This window comes from Camelus ferus, chromosome 7 (assembly GCF_009834535.1).
Source record: "Camelus ferus isolate YT-003-E chromosome 7, BCGSAC_Cfer_1.0, whole genome shotgun sequence".
Lineage (NCBI taxonomy): Eukaryota > Metazoa > Chordata > Mammalia > Artiodactyla > Camelidae > Camelus > Camelus ferus.
Genome location: NC_045702.1, coordinates 77,939,485 through 77,954,588, shown reverse-complemented (window position 1 = coordinate 77,954,588; position 15,104 = coordinate 77,939,485). Strand labels below are relative to the sequence as shown.

General features: G+C 42.9%; 1 protein-coding gene across 6 annotated transcripts in view; it reads right to left on the bottom strand.

The window, feature by feature from the left end:
• The window catches only part of SLC26A4 (solute carrier family 26 member 4), a 49,113-nt gene extending 37,633 nt beyond the window's left edge, over window positions 1-11,480 (bottom strand). Inside the window, exons 1-6 of one of the 6 annotated variants that reach the window (XM_032484229.1) lie at window positions 11,457-11,480; window positions 10,267-10,433; window positions 8,554-8,693; window positions 3,037-3,147; window positions 1,240-1,424; window positions 475-639 (exon numbers count right to left, since the gene is read on the bottom strand). In XM_032484229.1, coding sequence (XP_032340120.1) covers window positions 475-639; window positions 1,240-1,424; window positions 3,037-3,147; window positions 8,554-8,693; window positions 10,267-10,430 — 765 coding nt within the window. In that variant the 5' untranslated portion in view covers window positions 10,431-10,433; window positions 11,457-11,480. Of the gene's footprint in view, window positions 1-474; window positions 640-1,239; window positions 1,425-3,036; window positions 3,148-8,553; window positions 8,694-10,266; window positions 10,434-10,653; window positions 10,757-10,847; window positions 11,003-11,027; window positions 11,147-11,220; window positions 11,378-11,401; window positions 11,433-11,456 lie in introns of those variants that run through there. The other 5 variants (XM_032484228.1, XM_032484224.1, XM_032484225.1 and 2 more) reach the window with 5 other exon arrangements.
• Between the last annotated feature and the right edge of the window lie 3,624 nt (window positions 11,481-15,104).

Here is a 15,104-nt window from a genome sequence, read left to right as displayed (position 1 = left end):
TATTTAACTTAACTGGTAGATATTATTACCAACCCCATTTTGCAGAGAAGGAAACTGAGGCATGGTGATACGCTCATAAAGCTAGTAGTCAGGATATGAATCCCGGTCATCTTGCTCCAAAACTGAGATTTCAACTGCTATCCTCCATGATATGTCTACATGGGTCACTTCTTGTCAGAGGCAAAGTTGAGACCAGAACTCAAGTCTGTTGCCTCCCAAATCAGTCTTCACTTCACTATACCACTTTGCTTTCATTAATATTTTTAAGAGCAGTGACACATCTGAAACCATTTTGATCAGTTGAGAACAATGATTTGCAAAATCCGTCTTCTTCAATGTTACTCCTGATTCTACGGCTTATTTCAGAGAAGAATATTTTCAACGGCCCCCAAAGGCAAGAAGGAACCGTACGATCCCCAGATTCATGTTAAACAGAAAAACTGAATCATCCCCGGAGTAGGGAGCAACACTTACATAGATAATGGAGAGAATTCCATTATAGTTTTTGGTTGAAACGTTGAGGACGATCTTCAGCTGTGAGACCAACACTTGGAAGGCAGCAGCTGTCGTGAATCCACCAACCAAAGGATCTGCCAAGTACCTCACTATGAATCCAATCTGCAAACCTCCAAATATCAACTGGAACACGAAGAAAGGAAAATTACATGTTTGCCTGGGAGAAGAACCAACCCCTTTGAATTATTAGTAAATTAAATTTAACACCAATTAAAACTCTGGTAGCCTGCCAATACATACCTGGGGAAACAAATCTGAATTTCTTAATTCCCTATCTCCCCCCCTTCACCAATCTAAAATTTGAAAACCATGTGTAACATGCACCTAGAAGTATTTCTAGATATGTAACAAGAAAAGGAAAAATCCTGTAGCTTATGTCTGTGACTTTGAAGTTTCATGGCTCTGCTCACCAGAATGCCTTTTTCTCTTGATAGGTTCTTGCCCACTTCCCTTCTCTCATCGTCATTTGAATCACTTGAATCAAAAGCATGTTCTTTTACTTTTTTTTCTCTGTCTCTGATGATTAAGTGAGCCTTAATAAGTGGGCTCTCGCTGACTATGTTAGCATCTGACCTAAAACAATATAATTTAAAAAATAACTTTGGGGAACCAGTAAGTTGATTTGTTTTGCTTTTAAATGAATCTTTAAGTCTACTTGCCTTACAATTAAGTTATTTCAAATAAAAATCATGCCAATCTATATATTCCTTGTAAACCCATTACCTGTATGATTCCAACTAAAAGAGTAAGGGTGCTCGCAATTAATACTCTCGTTGTGTCTCTAGCCACAGAGTCTATCACGGTGGTATTCAGTGCAGTTCCATTACTGCTGGTTATGAGAAAGTGTTCATCGGGGGCCATGCTCAGAACAACAGATCCCACCATTAAACTGACCACTGGGAAAGGTCCTGGGGAAAGAAGCCTCTATCAGTTAAAAAGCATTAATTGCAAATATTTAAGCTCAATATGTCTACATAGGATTGGAAGTACTGAAGTAATTAGCTGTGATTGAGAAAATACTGTTTGTTCATAAAAGAAGCTAAAAAGCAGGCATTTCAAGGCATTCATGACCCAGAAATGAGCAAGACAGACATGTAGGTGGGTAATTATAATACAGCTTTCAGGATGCGTTCTAAGTACTCATAAAGGGTGTCTAACCTATCTGTGTTTGATCTTCATGTGTATGGGTGAGGACGAGATGGAGGGGGGAGCTATCAGGAAAGGTTTCCTGGCAGAAATGGCATACTAGCTGAATCCTTACTTGTCCCAGGATATTTTTACTCCACGTAAGTTCAATTCCTACAGTGTCCAATGTCCTGATCTCTGTAGAACTGAGTACCTTGATCAATATCACAGGGCCAAAATTCAGATAAAGAAATAGCAAACGGAGTATAGATTTTCTCTCTTTCTCTTTCCAAGACAGATTATTTTTTCATATCAAATGCCAATCTGTAAGATTCTATATTTAAAAAGTACTTTTCTTCCAGCAGCTGCTTCATTCACTACTGATATTTTTATCCATGATGATGACGATCCTATCATTTGATCATGGAAGGTTTTAACAGTTGGGAGGACTCAGGATCCAAGTGCAGTAACCTGGAGTATCTAAATGCATAGAATACCAAAGGGAAGAAAATCTGCTTCTATGTTCCTCAGCTTGTCACTCATTTGATACTGATCCATTCTCCCAGGTGAGGAAGTCCCGTCAGTCAATAACCTCTTCCTGATTCCCTTTTACAGAAAAGGCAATATGCCCACTACTGGGGAAAGTACAACTAAGGACCAGGATAGGGGTAGGGGATATAGTAGTAGGTGGTTGAATTTGTTTCAAGAAGATTGTCCAGGCAGACATGTCTAGCCAGCAGATGGATGTAGGCACAAAATTATCTCAAGTATAAATGTCAGAGTTGCAAAATAGCATTGAAACATTCATTTACTAGAACATTCTAGCAAAAGAAAATTCAAATTTTAGGAACATTAGGAAATAAACCTATTTTGAGCCATGCCAAGAAGGAAAGTCAAGTTTAGTTTCTAAATTTTTTTGGCACGATTTTGCCAGTCTTCCAATATTAGTGACTTTAAGTATGCTCCTTAACAAAACAATGAATATGTATTTGATGAACATAATTTAGTCAAAGCTGAGTTAATCTAGTAAAACAGTAGGTTCAAAGACCGCTTGAAGATTTTTTCCCCTTGGAAGAGAACACTTTCTAAATATGGATTCAAATGTATGATATTTTTGAAAATCAAAACATGCTAAGATTTGAAGGTAGGCTATAATTTTTAAACAATCTTTCCAATTCTTCCTCTTCATTAAAAAAAAAAAAAAGTTAAGCATAAACCTGACTAACAGCATAGTATTCTGAAAGCTAAGAACCATTGCATCATTGACTAGGAAGGGCTGTCAAAGCTCTTATGTCCTACATCTCCCTGGCAAACGTTAACAAAGATATGGAAGCAGAACGCACATAATACAGCCAAAACACATGAACAAATACAATTGTATATGCAGATAATTACCAACTGAGATGTGTCTTGATGTTCCAAAGATAAAGTATGTCAGGATAGGGAAAAAAGCAGAGTAGAGACCATATCCCACGGGAACAGCAGCTAGCAGAGCGTACGCCAAGCCTGAAAGTACATCCAAAATGGTCAGATCCACAAACAAAAGTTACGCTATATTCCTACTGTACAAGGAGACGTCTTTTCATAGACCTCTTCGATTTGCAGCTCGTCCTGAGTGATCTCCTTATTTTGCATACGGTCTGTGGCTACCCTAGGATGCAGAACATGATTCGAGTCAGCTGGGATAATGATTGCATCTTCACAGTGTCACCTGCTCAAATGAGTTGACTCCACCGATCAATAATCCAGTCATCCTCTCATTGGGTGACATAAAGACTATGAAATAATATCCACCATCATGCTTAAGAAATAAATTATTGCCAGTACAGTTGAAACTCCCTGTATACTCTTTCTCCATCCCTTCCTGTCTCCTCCCTCCACCCTCAGAAGGCAACCACTATCCTGAACCACTCTCCTGAATTTAGTGCTTATCATTCTCAGACAGTTCTTTCTTCTTTTATATACATAGGCATTTGTGTGTCTAGTAGGATGTTTTCTAAAATACGGGTTCAGTGGGTTGTCGCTATGGTAGCATCAAAGGAGACTTCTAGTTTGTTGGTAAGGTATTTTTTCATGTTCCTTATATGTCTTTTCTAGTTTCCCACAATGAGCATTCATTTAATCATTCATTCATTCAACAGCTATTGAGTGTGTCCCCTCCATGTGCCAGGCGCTGTTCGAGGTTTGGGGGAATACGGCAGTGGACAAAACAAAGTCTCTGCCCTTAGAGAGTTTGCATTCAAGAAGAGAAATCTGTATTACTGATGCTGTTGCTTCAATATATAAATTACAGCAAGGAATTGCAATAATCAGTTGTTCTCTAAGAAGATGGAATAAAAGACGACTCTACAAAGGGAAGACAAGAAAAGAAGGAACAGGAAATGAACTTCCAAGTCTTTCTCAAACTTCCACTTCCCTAAACTGGACTCTACAGTTCTTACAGGCCTGGGAAATGAGGACTTTTACATTTTTCACATAGTATCCTATTTAGGGACAAATGCCACTCAAATATCCTGTAATCATATAGGAAGTTGGTACAATAATTTTGACATTATACAATTTGTAAAGAAATTTAAGCCATTGTTTTAAACTATGGAATCTCTGTGTTGGTGCACTTCATGTGTAGAATGGTGCATATATTGATAAAGGTGGTGCCAAGCAACTATTTGGAAGCATCTAGAAGGCAAAAGTAGAGAGTGGAGAGTGCATTCCCCATAGCTGTGAATAAAAATAGCACTAAAAGGGCTGCGCTGATTTCTTGCTGCCTGCTGGGAATTATTTTAAGAACAAAAGTAAAAAAGACCTCGTTATCCTTAGCCTTTCTGGCTTCTCAGTAACTCTGTCGCCTTGATGAGTTCTCCTCCACTCCTCGGCTGCCCAGCCAACGGATATGTCACAGACGTTGCTTCCGTAGAAACAGCAGCATCAGCTCTGAAATATCAATGTTGAGCCTCCGTCTCTCGGCCTACATCCGCCTAGCTCTTCCGTTCACCTGCTTCAGGAATCCTTCCTGCAACATTTCTCTGTTCTCATGAGGCTTCTAATCCACGAAGTGACCCACTTTCCCCTATCCTTGACAGCTTCCTGCCTTCACTTGCCACCTTGTCCGTAGAATTTTCGCAAATACCCTGAATTTCCTCGCTCCACTCTCTCTCTTCTCTCCTTTTCTTGTCCGGTGAAACCCCAATCTGGCTGAACCCAAACATCACCCTTTTCCATGCCAGCATTGGAACAGCTAGACAACTGACATAGAGACTACATTGGGGCTGACAAGTTTCACATAAATTTCACGATGGCCCACCCCCAGTGGGCACTTAACACTGCCTGGTGATCCAATCCCATTTCCCAGGAAGTGTGCTCTTCCTATCTCTGAGCTGGATACTCAGACTTCCCCTACTTTCCTCAAACTGCCCACCCCACCCATCCCACACAGACATGATTCACGGATGAATCTTCAACTTCATCCAAACCACAGAATCCACAAGATGTCCCTAACTGGCTTTTTACCACAATTTCAAGTCTCCTTGCATCTGCACCATTTTGTCTGTCTTTCCTCCTTTGAAAATGAAGGAACTATCCCATCGTTAGGCCCTCCCCCTTCTGTCCTTGAACCCATCTACACTTGCCCCTTCTCACTACTTTCAGTTGATTTCTCCTCTACCTCTTGGACCACAAATCTTTCTATTAGGTCATTCCCACTGGGTCACAGATATGTTCTAGGACCTCATATATTAAAGGAAAAATAAATCCTCCTGCCACTCTACCTTTGTCCCTTATGCCTCTGGTTACAGCCATTTGTCTACTCTGCTTCACAGCAAACCTTCTTAAAAGCATTTGTCTGTCTCATCATCATACTCTGCCCTCTAGAGCATTCCACACTATCAATACCTCTATACTGAGAAAGAAAGAAAGGAAGAAAGAGAGAGAGGAAAGAAAAAGAGAAAGCAAGCAAGCAAGCAAACTTCTTTCTTGGCTTCTAACCCCACATTGCTCAGATTGTTCTTTTTCTCTAACTTCCTGAGCCCAACCTCTGCATGTTTCTTTGTGGGCTCTCTTTATCCTCCTCACCTTTAAGTACTCCAGCCCAATTCTCTTCCTCATCTGCCCCTTCTGCCTAGATATTCTCTGGCATTCCCATTCCCTTTAACTATCACCTCTAGAGTGATGCTTTCCTGACTTTGATGGCTAGCCCAGACCTCTCCAATGACCTTCATGCCTCCAGTAATTCCAACTCTGTATTGAGCATCTCTGCTTAGATGTCTCATGTGCATCTCAAATTTAACATGTCCAAAAGGAAACTTGGTTTTTCATCCCAAACCTGCTCCTCAGCCAGTCCTAATCCATCAGTATATGATCAGTAATTCTTGCTCCAAAATATATTTCAGATCTGTTCAGCTCCATCTCCTGCTTGACCTGCTTCAAGCTGTCTATCCTCAGGGCTGGGACTAGGGCGAGGCAAGTGAGTTGCCCAGGGCACATTATTTAAGAAGGCTCCCTGTAAGTGACTCATCCATCTCACCCTAAACCCTGGCCCTAACCTTATCTCGTTGTTTGCTCCCCCACCCTGGCCCTTTCTCCACCCACACATTAGAATTCTTCCCGTTCCTCCCTTGAAAATATTAAGCTTTTTTTGACCTCAGGGACTTTGCACCTTTGCCTGGTACACTCTTCTTTCTGCTCCTTTACATGGTTGTCTCCTTCCCATCTTCCTGACACTGATTAAATCTCACCCCTCAGGAAGGCCTTCCTTGACCATTGTATCTAAAATAAACAGTCCCTCCCCAAATTAATCCCTATTAAAGCATATTTAATCCACCATAATAGATACCACAATCTATAATTATTTCTCTATTTCTTTGCTTATTTAATTCCTCTGTCTACTACTCAAAATGAGCTCCAGGAAGTCAGTACCTGTGCCTGTCAGTAAACCACTGAATCCCCATGGCTGGTCTTATAAATATTACTAAGTGAATGAATGATGATGGATGAAGAATGAATGTATGAATGAACCAGGTTACCCTCCTAGAAATTCACCTTACAAAGATAACTTTACAGAGATAATGTTTCTGGAAAACATATTCATAAATCAAGGAACTGCATGGTGTATAAATTAAGATCCTAGGAATTAGACTCTGGGTTCAAATCCCAGCTCTACCATTTCCTGGCTCCACGACCTTGAGCAGGATTTAACAGATGTCTCAACTACTGAAAATGACCTAATTATAGTTGTTGTGAGGATTAAATGAGATAACTGGCCAAAGCCCTTAGCATAGTGTCTGATAATAAACAAAACTAAAATTAAAACTAAGTCTTTATAAGATACTTGTCTCTGAACACTTGGGAGACACAGTTTGAAATACCATTTTTCATATATAAAGATGATTCATTATCAGGAATGCAATTCGGTCCTCTTCATTAAGTGTTACAGGGCCATCTATTCTGTGTCAGCCTCATGCGAGGCACGAGCGGACCAAACATGAATTAGATGGTTCCCGTCCCCGGGGAGCCACCGGGTGTTGCCATGTCACAGCTACTAGAGCCCACTGTGCACACAGGTACTTGGCATCATTCAACATAGGAGCCGCACAGCCCCGTCCAACTCTCCTGTGCACCTTTGTGATTGAAAACACCGTTGACTAGGTGGGGGCTCCACACTGAGGCCACAGCACATCCTCCTTCTCTGTGGAACTCTACCTGGCCTGCTCTTAGTAATCCTGAGAGCTCCACAGGCAAATTTTGGCTCATGACATTGCACAACCATTATGACTAATTTCTGAAATAGTCCATTTCCGGGCCATCTTTCTACACACGTTTCTATTCCACCCTACTTCCCATCACTTGGCAAACTGAGACTCAACCTTCAGGGAAACAGCTCTGACCAATCCTCCTCCAGGAAGCCATTCCCAGTCTCCAGGGTCGACTGCCCCTGTGTACACTCCCTTCCCAAGCAATGTTACCCCTGCTACAGCCCTCACATTGAATTGTTATCTATCTCCCTCCCCATTGGACTATAATAAACACCTAGAAAGCAGGAGGTGCATCTTATTCATGTCAGTGTACCTACTGCCCGGCATAAACATATGCCCGTTCCATAAAATTACAATAAATAAATGAGATTTCTGTTTTCATGGTTCAGGGGATTTGTAGAGTTGAGGGGAGGGCAGAAGCAAGATGATGGGGATGGGAGATAGAGGAGAATGCCCATACAGCTATTCACCAGCTATGCCACAGATTTCCAAGACCCTCATGGAAATACAGCATAAAGGCAGTTAAAATGAATAACCACCTAGTCTGGGACATTTTGCCAGAAAATATGGGAATGGACTAAAAAAGTGGGGGTGAGGGTAGGAGCAGGAAAAAAATGCTTACGTGTAGTCTAGACTAAAATACTTTCTTCTCTTTTCCTTAAGAGAAACTTAAGTCAGTTTCAAACTGCAGGTCAAGACCATGCATGAAATGTCAAATAACTTACAGGGCTACAATCATCATTTTTTAAAAAATACAAGCAGAATAGAATAGGGCAGGATAGAAAATATCAGAGGGTATCACTTGTAGTGAAGGTAAATGTTATTTCGCAAAAGTTGAGATACTGATCATGTGTATGGGTCATGAAGTAATACATACTTCTTCCCATGGGCTGTGGTCAATGAAAACTGGGGAGTCACTGTTTAGGTGCTAGGGCTCTAGTTGGAGCCAGGCAGCTAGCGAAGCAGCAGGGTTTCCTAGGAAGAGAAGAAAGAAGGGACTCTCACCACTAAGGGGCAGGCTCTGAAGAAAAGATGAAGGTCTTAAAAGGTCTTAAAAGATGAGCAAGCATTTGGTGCAGACTCATGGGAGCCAGGCGGCAGTTAGGAACTGCGGCTGGAAACTGTGATGCTCAATCACTCACGAGCTAGCCCAGCAGTAGCTTACCTTGTAGTGTCCCCACTAGCCCAGTACTAACTCCCGAAATGATATCACTAAGCAGCCATTCCTTGATCCGGTATTTGGGGAGCCAGTCCAAGATGGGCAGGAGAGTCTTCAGCACACCAAGGGTCCTCTTTCTTGGACAACTGTCAAAAGACAAGAAAACTAGACTGCCAATTCAATCTCGGTCACAACCCACTGCAAATCACAAAATTTTGAACCGAACTCTGCTAATGTTTCTAACTACTTAGAAAAAAGAATCGGAATTGCATGGAAAATACTAACAGTGAAGTGCTTACCATGTTTTTGCCAAGAACTCTATTTATTTACCCTTTTAAATGCACTGTACTAGAAAACACAGGATTAAGTGTTCCCTCCCCTCTCCCACTTTCTTAATCCTCTGAGAAAATATCCCTAAACAAGAACCCATTTTCTGGTCCAGCCACAGACTGATCAATGTTGGAGTCTTTAAATGGAGATTAGTTTTCAGACTTCCTAACCCAGGCACCTTCTTTTTCTTCTATTTTGCTTTAAAGAAACATAAATAAGCTCTGTCTATTTTGGCAATAGGAGCTTGGAACCAGTTTTTACAAAGCTCTTTTAACATGAGTGTATATCTCACTGTCCCTTGCTATCTAGTTTTTTAAATTCAACAACCTCTATCTAGGCAAAAGAAAAACACATATTAAAAGTAGGTGAACACTGTCTCCTGATTCAAATAAATTATTTTAAAAATTATATTTGAGACAATTGGAAATTTTATTGACTCAATTTTTATATGAAGAAATTATTTTTGTGCGTGATAATGGAATTGTGGTTGTATTTTAAAAAAGAGTCCCTAAAAGATATATACTGAAATATAGACGACGACGACAACAACAACAACAACAACAACCAGCAACACTATATGGGATTTGCTGCCAAAAAAAAAAAAAAAATAGTGAAGTGAGGCAAGTGTGTGGTGATAGGTGAAACAAGATTAACTTTGAGATCATCGTTGAAGCTGGGTGATGGGTAAAAACATGGAGGGGGTTTATTACACGACCACGCCTACTTTTGAATGTATTTGAAATGTTTTATAATGAAAGTTTTTTTTTTTTTTAAGAAAAAGTCTGGCAGCACCTGACAGTTCTTTTTGTTTGTGATCTCTAATTACCGGTGGCCCGTTTGGATTTAGAACCGGAGCGGGGGCGGGGTGTCCCACTGCCTGATGGTGGAGAACCTGGAGCACACAGCGCTTCTCCTGTGCTCTAGCCTTCATTCCGTGTCTGAGTAGCATCCTGCCTAGATGAGCTTGAGGCTTTCAAGGATTCTAAGTCAGGTGATGGGGTTACCCATCATCTCTTTGTAATCGAGCTCCTTGCTCTCCCACTCTCAGCCTGGCCTTCACTAGAAGGCCGCAGGAACTCGCTGAATCCCAAGGCGCACTCCAAGTACTCTTAAGAAAGGAAAAGGAGATGGCGCTCCCGGAACACACTCTCCCCAAAGATGAGTTTCCGAGACTAGGGTCGATTCCGGCCGAGAATGATGGCGCTACCCTCCCCCCAGGACAGCCCGCGTTGCGGACGGGAGAACCAGAGTCCGTGCGCTGGCATCAGCCGGCGCGACTCGTCAGGGCGGCGCGGCATCCCACGCTCCGCGGCCAGGCACGCCCGCCGGTCCGCTCGCCCCGACGCCCGGCTCCACCGCGTCCCGCGCCCCGCCTGCCGCGGCCGCTACCTGCAGCCCTTGGCCAGGCTCTCGCGCATCGTCTTGCGTTCCTGCAGGCGCCGCTCATACTGCTGCTGAAAGGCGAGCTCGTTGTAGACCGGCCGCGACACCACGTAGCTGCAGCTGTACTCGGGGAGCGGCGGCGGCTCCAACCTGCCGCCAGGAGCTGCCATGACCTGCGAGGAGGACGAGGAGAACGGAGACGATGGAGCGCCAGACGAGAAGAGGAGGTGAAGGCCGCCCGTTAGCTGCCTCCCGGCCCCACCTGTTGCATCCGATCCCCGAAAGCCTGGCCGGCTCGCTGCCGCCCTCGGCTTCCCAGGCCCGCCGCCCCCGGGCGCGCACCAGCAGCCTCCCTGAGGGGTCCCCGAGGACCTCCGGGTCCTGAGCCTGCACCTGCTGCCCGGAGCTCCGGGACTTTTAGGGAGTGAGGCCCGCTACGGGGGCTGCCGGAGCCGGACCAAGTCCCTTCCGACCTGCAGCCAGGGCGCTGTCCGCGTCCTGAAATCTCCCCAAACTCGAGCTGGGGCCCACGGCGCGTATGGGGCGGACAGGGGACACTACGAATGAGTGTCCCTCTTCTCCGGTACCTGACCCAGGGCGCAGCGCCAGGCACCCCTTTAGAAAGAAGCACAGCCCCCGGGGCCGGGCGTGAGACCCTCAGGCCACACTCCCCAGGTCCGGAGGCTGCGCGCGCGCTGCAGGCAAATTCCAACAGCGGTTCCCGCTCTCCCCGGGACAGAAGTTTGGGCGGGTGGAGCACGTCTCACCCCGGGCCTGTTTTCTTATCTTCCCTCTCGCTCTCAGCTTCTCAGAAAGAAGGCTGTGCTGCCTCTGCCCGGAGGCTCCATGCCCAGCCGCCACACCTCCCCGGCCATTAGTCCCATCCCCAAACTGCGATGCCTCCCCGAGAGTTCAGCCAGGGCGGGGTGGGGTGCGCTGCGTCTTCAGTGACGATCTCACCTGCTTCGGCTCACGTCCTGCCTGGAATGCCCCCGGGACGGCCGTTCCGCCGCCTTTATAGCGCTCGCAGAAGGCAGTGAGACGTTTTATTTATGGAGCAACAGAGACACCTTAGTCCAAAAGAGGGACACACAGGCAGCGGTCTTTCCCCACCTATCCTACCAGGAAAGAAAAATCTTACCCCTCCAGCATTCTTTCCCTTTCCTGAAACGAACCGGGAAGGCTGAGAATCTTACCGGCTGTCACCCAGGGGCCACCCGAATCCTCACTCGCCTCGCAATTAATAACGTGGGCTGCGAGGTCAGGGGCGGGACAGCCCCAGGGGAACTTGTTACAGGAGAGCAGAGCCCAGCGTGGAAGAAAGAAGAGGCCAGCGATTACCGGCATCGCTGACCTTGACGCCTAAATCCGAAAGCTCCGTGGTCTACCACAAAGCCCTCACACTAGGTGAGGAGGAGGAAAGGAGCAGTGGCCAGTCTGCATTTAATTAGGCTTTCGGTTTCTAAGTCTTTTTTTAAGAAGTACCCGGTGGGTGGTGGTTAAAAAGAGTTCATAATTTATTCATAAACCTTAGATACCAACTTTTCTGTGACCCTGTGTTTTTACTACACCATCAAAATCAAGCGAATATATGCATATTCTTGTATGGCTGAGGAATTGTGCTGTACACCAGAAACTGACACAACATTGTAAACTGACTATACCTCAATAAAAAAAAATCAAGTGTCCAGCTGGCCCCCTTTCTTACCTAACTGACTCTTTGGTTCTTTCTTTCTTCTCATGCATCTGGAAAATCAAGGAGGGAATAAGCTGGACTAGACAGGAATCAGGACTAGAAGGGAGCGAGGGAGAGTGGGGTGGATCCTACCTCATCCATGTTTTGTCTTCTGCTGGGATGAATCTTGCTAAAACTGACTAATTCAGGTCACGATGAAAGGAAAGAGAGTTTGGTAAACAGGAAGATTCTCCCCTGATTGTGTGTTCTGAAGTATATGCAGAAGAGGCTCCAAAATGTGGACCTCCGGACACCAGCCTTCCGTTACCTGGAAAATACAGACCATGACAATTCTACAAGCAACAGAAAACAGAATCCTCTCAGGAGAACCCAAGTGTAAATCCCCTGAAATTGTATTTGATGAGATATAAGCGTGTGTGTGTGTTTTTTTTTCTGAGCAATGAATGAGTCTCCAGCTTTCTACAGATCTTCCAAAGCTTACTTGACCATTATTAAGGTTAAGAACCCTTGAAGAAATGATCTAAAAAGAAAATCCAAGTCACAAAGTTTAGGATTTTTATTCCTCTGCAGAGGAGAGTATATATATGGTAGTGGTTCTTAAAACTAAGGACAATCCCCCACCCCCACTCCCACCCGGGAGAGATTTGGCAATGTCTAGACACATTTTTGGCTGTCATATTGGAGGGACACTGCTGTAATCTTGTGGAAAGAGGCCAGGGATGCTACTAAACATTCAGTCATTATTACCTTCTACCTAATGTCTTCTAAAACGATGTATCTACAGCCCAAACATATTAAAAAAACAAAACAAAACAAAACAAGGGAGGGATGGTGTAGCTCAGTGGTAGAGGTCCTGGATTCAATACCCAGTACCTACACTAAAAATAAAAAAACAGACAGATAAATCTAATTACCTCCCCCTAAAAGAAATTAAAATAAAGTAGAATAAAAACAATTAAAAATTACACTACATATTGGTCTACAACTTTTTTTTTTTTTTTTTTTTTAGTTAAGTCTATGTCATGGATATTTTTCCAGGTGAGTACATATGGATTTTTCTTAACTTTATCAGTAGCTGTCTAGGATTTCATACTATCAGCTCACATACTCAGTTCCACAGTAACTTACCCAGACAACTCACCATTCTTTACTAAGTTAATCTGAAAGCATGCTGTGCAAATATAAATATAATCTGAGTCCCATTCTGATAGGCATTTCTGACCCCTGTTACTTGCTACTGTGAACAGTTTTAGTGTAGTCCAGTCAGCTCTGTGGACCACTTTGCTTCAGAACTTGGTGATGATGGTGATGGCACAATTCAAAGGAACAAAGAGTGGGATAAAGGTGTCCGAAGGACAGAGGAGAATATAAGCTATCAAATAACCCTAGGAGTCAATGGTGTAACTTCTCTTGGAGAATAGACAGAATTCTTCTTTGCATCTTACTATGTAAGAATTCAGTTTAATAATTATCACACTAAAAGACTTGTATGTACCTGGATGAAGATACTGATTTTTTTTTTCCTGTTAAAAGCCTTTTCTACTGAAGAAATGAATGGTGCATGGACAAAATGGCATCTCCCTTACAGTTTTCTATAAAGTATAAAACTACTTTTTTCAATGGTCTGAATGTGGCCATCCTTTAAAAACAAAGAGTAGGACGTGATAACAGCTTGCTCTCCTCATCTGATTTACTTGTTATATTAAACACCTCAAAATTACTCACTTAGGCTTTAGAAATCAAGCTTCACCTGTTCCTCATGCAGGTGGGTGGTTCTTATTTCCAGAATATAATTGTTTCCAGGACTTCTTTCCAAAGAGATGGATGTGTCATTTCAAAACAAATGTCAGACAATATTAGTGTTACTTTTCAGCACTTATTTAGCAGTTAATGCTGATTTAAAATGCATTTTCTTATTTAGCCTTTAGGTACTTGGAGTGTAAGACAGAGTCCATTATTAGATCTGCACACTCACTCATTTATTCATTTATTCAAGGATCTATTAAGAACTATATTCAATATATTGTAATAACCTTTAATGAAAAAGAACATGAAAACTAATATATGTATGTATATGCATGACTGGGACACACATACACACATTCATTTTCATATTCCTAACGATGGGATCTTGAAAAATCATTGGGTAGGAATGAAACTAATTTTTCAAGATGAGAATTTTTTTTAAGAAAATCACTAAACGAAAGAATTCTTTCTAAATTTATGTGGCAGTCCATTCCAATTTAAAGCAACTTCCAGTGTCAATAAAAATTCATTTTTATATAATGTAATTCAATAAATGTCTCACATAGTAGAGGTACATTCTGTACATTCTGTAATATGAATCCAAATTTGATATGTGGCTTAGTAAATTTGTCTCTCACTGGCATGAAATAATGGCACAGTTTTTTTTTTTAAACAAAGTAATTTAAAGGCCTGCCCAAGTTTCTTATTATTTAAAGGTATTTAACTTTTAAAGTTATCTTTGCTTACCTATTCCATGAACTCTATGGTTTTTCAACGAAGGGAGAAAAAAGAAACTTGAGCGATGTTTCAAGTAAACACTGATGTTCTGTGTTATCCTGAGTTGGATGTTTAAGTATCTCATTCATTCATTCATTCATTCATTCATCTGGACATATATTCAGACACTCGTTCATTCAGTGAGCATTTATGGAGTCCCCTACTTGTGTCAGACACCATCGTAAGCACTGGGGATACAGCAGAGAACAAGCCCTCAAAGGGCATGGAGTCTAGCGGGGGACAATGACTATACACAAATAAATCAGATACTATTCTGTGATGGTAAAACCTATTAGAGAAGTAAACAGAAAGGTGTCATGTAGAATTACCAGTGGGGGCAATGACAGCAGGGCGAGAGGAAGGCTTTAAATGGGGTGGTCAGGGGAGGCCTCTCTCTTTTGAAGGAGCTGACATTTTAAGAGGAATCTGAGTATGAGAAGGAGACCAGCCTTCCTGGAAAAGAGAACAGCGAAGGCAAAACCCCTGAGTCAGGAAGGAGTGTGATGCGCTTGAGAAACAGAAAGGAAGGTTGAAATCTGGATAAGGCAGATCTGGAGATAGCAGATAGTCCTCCGTACACATGCGGCAATTATAACCTGGCATTTAGGGAGAGAAGGTGGACAGA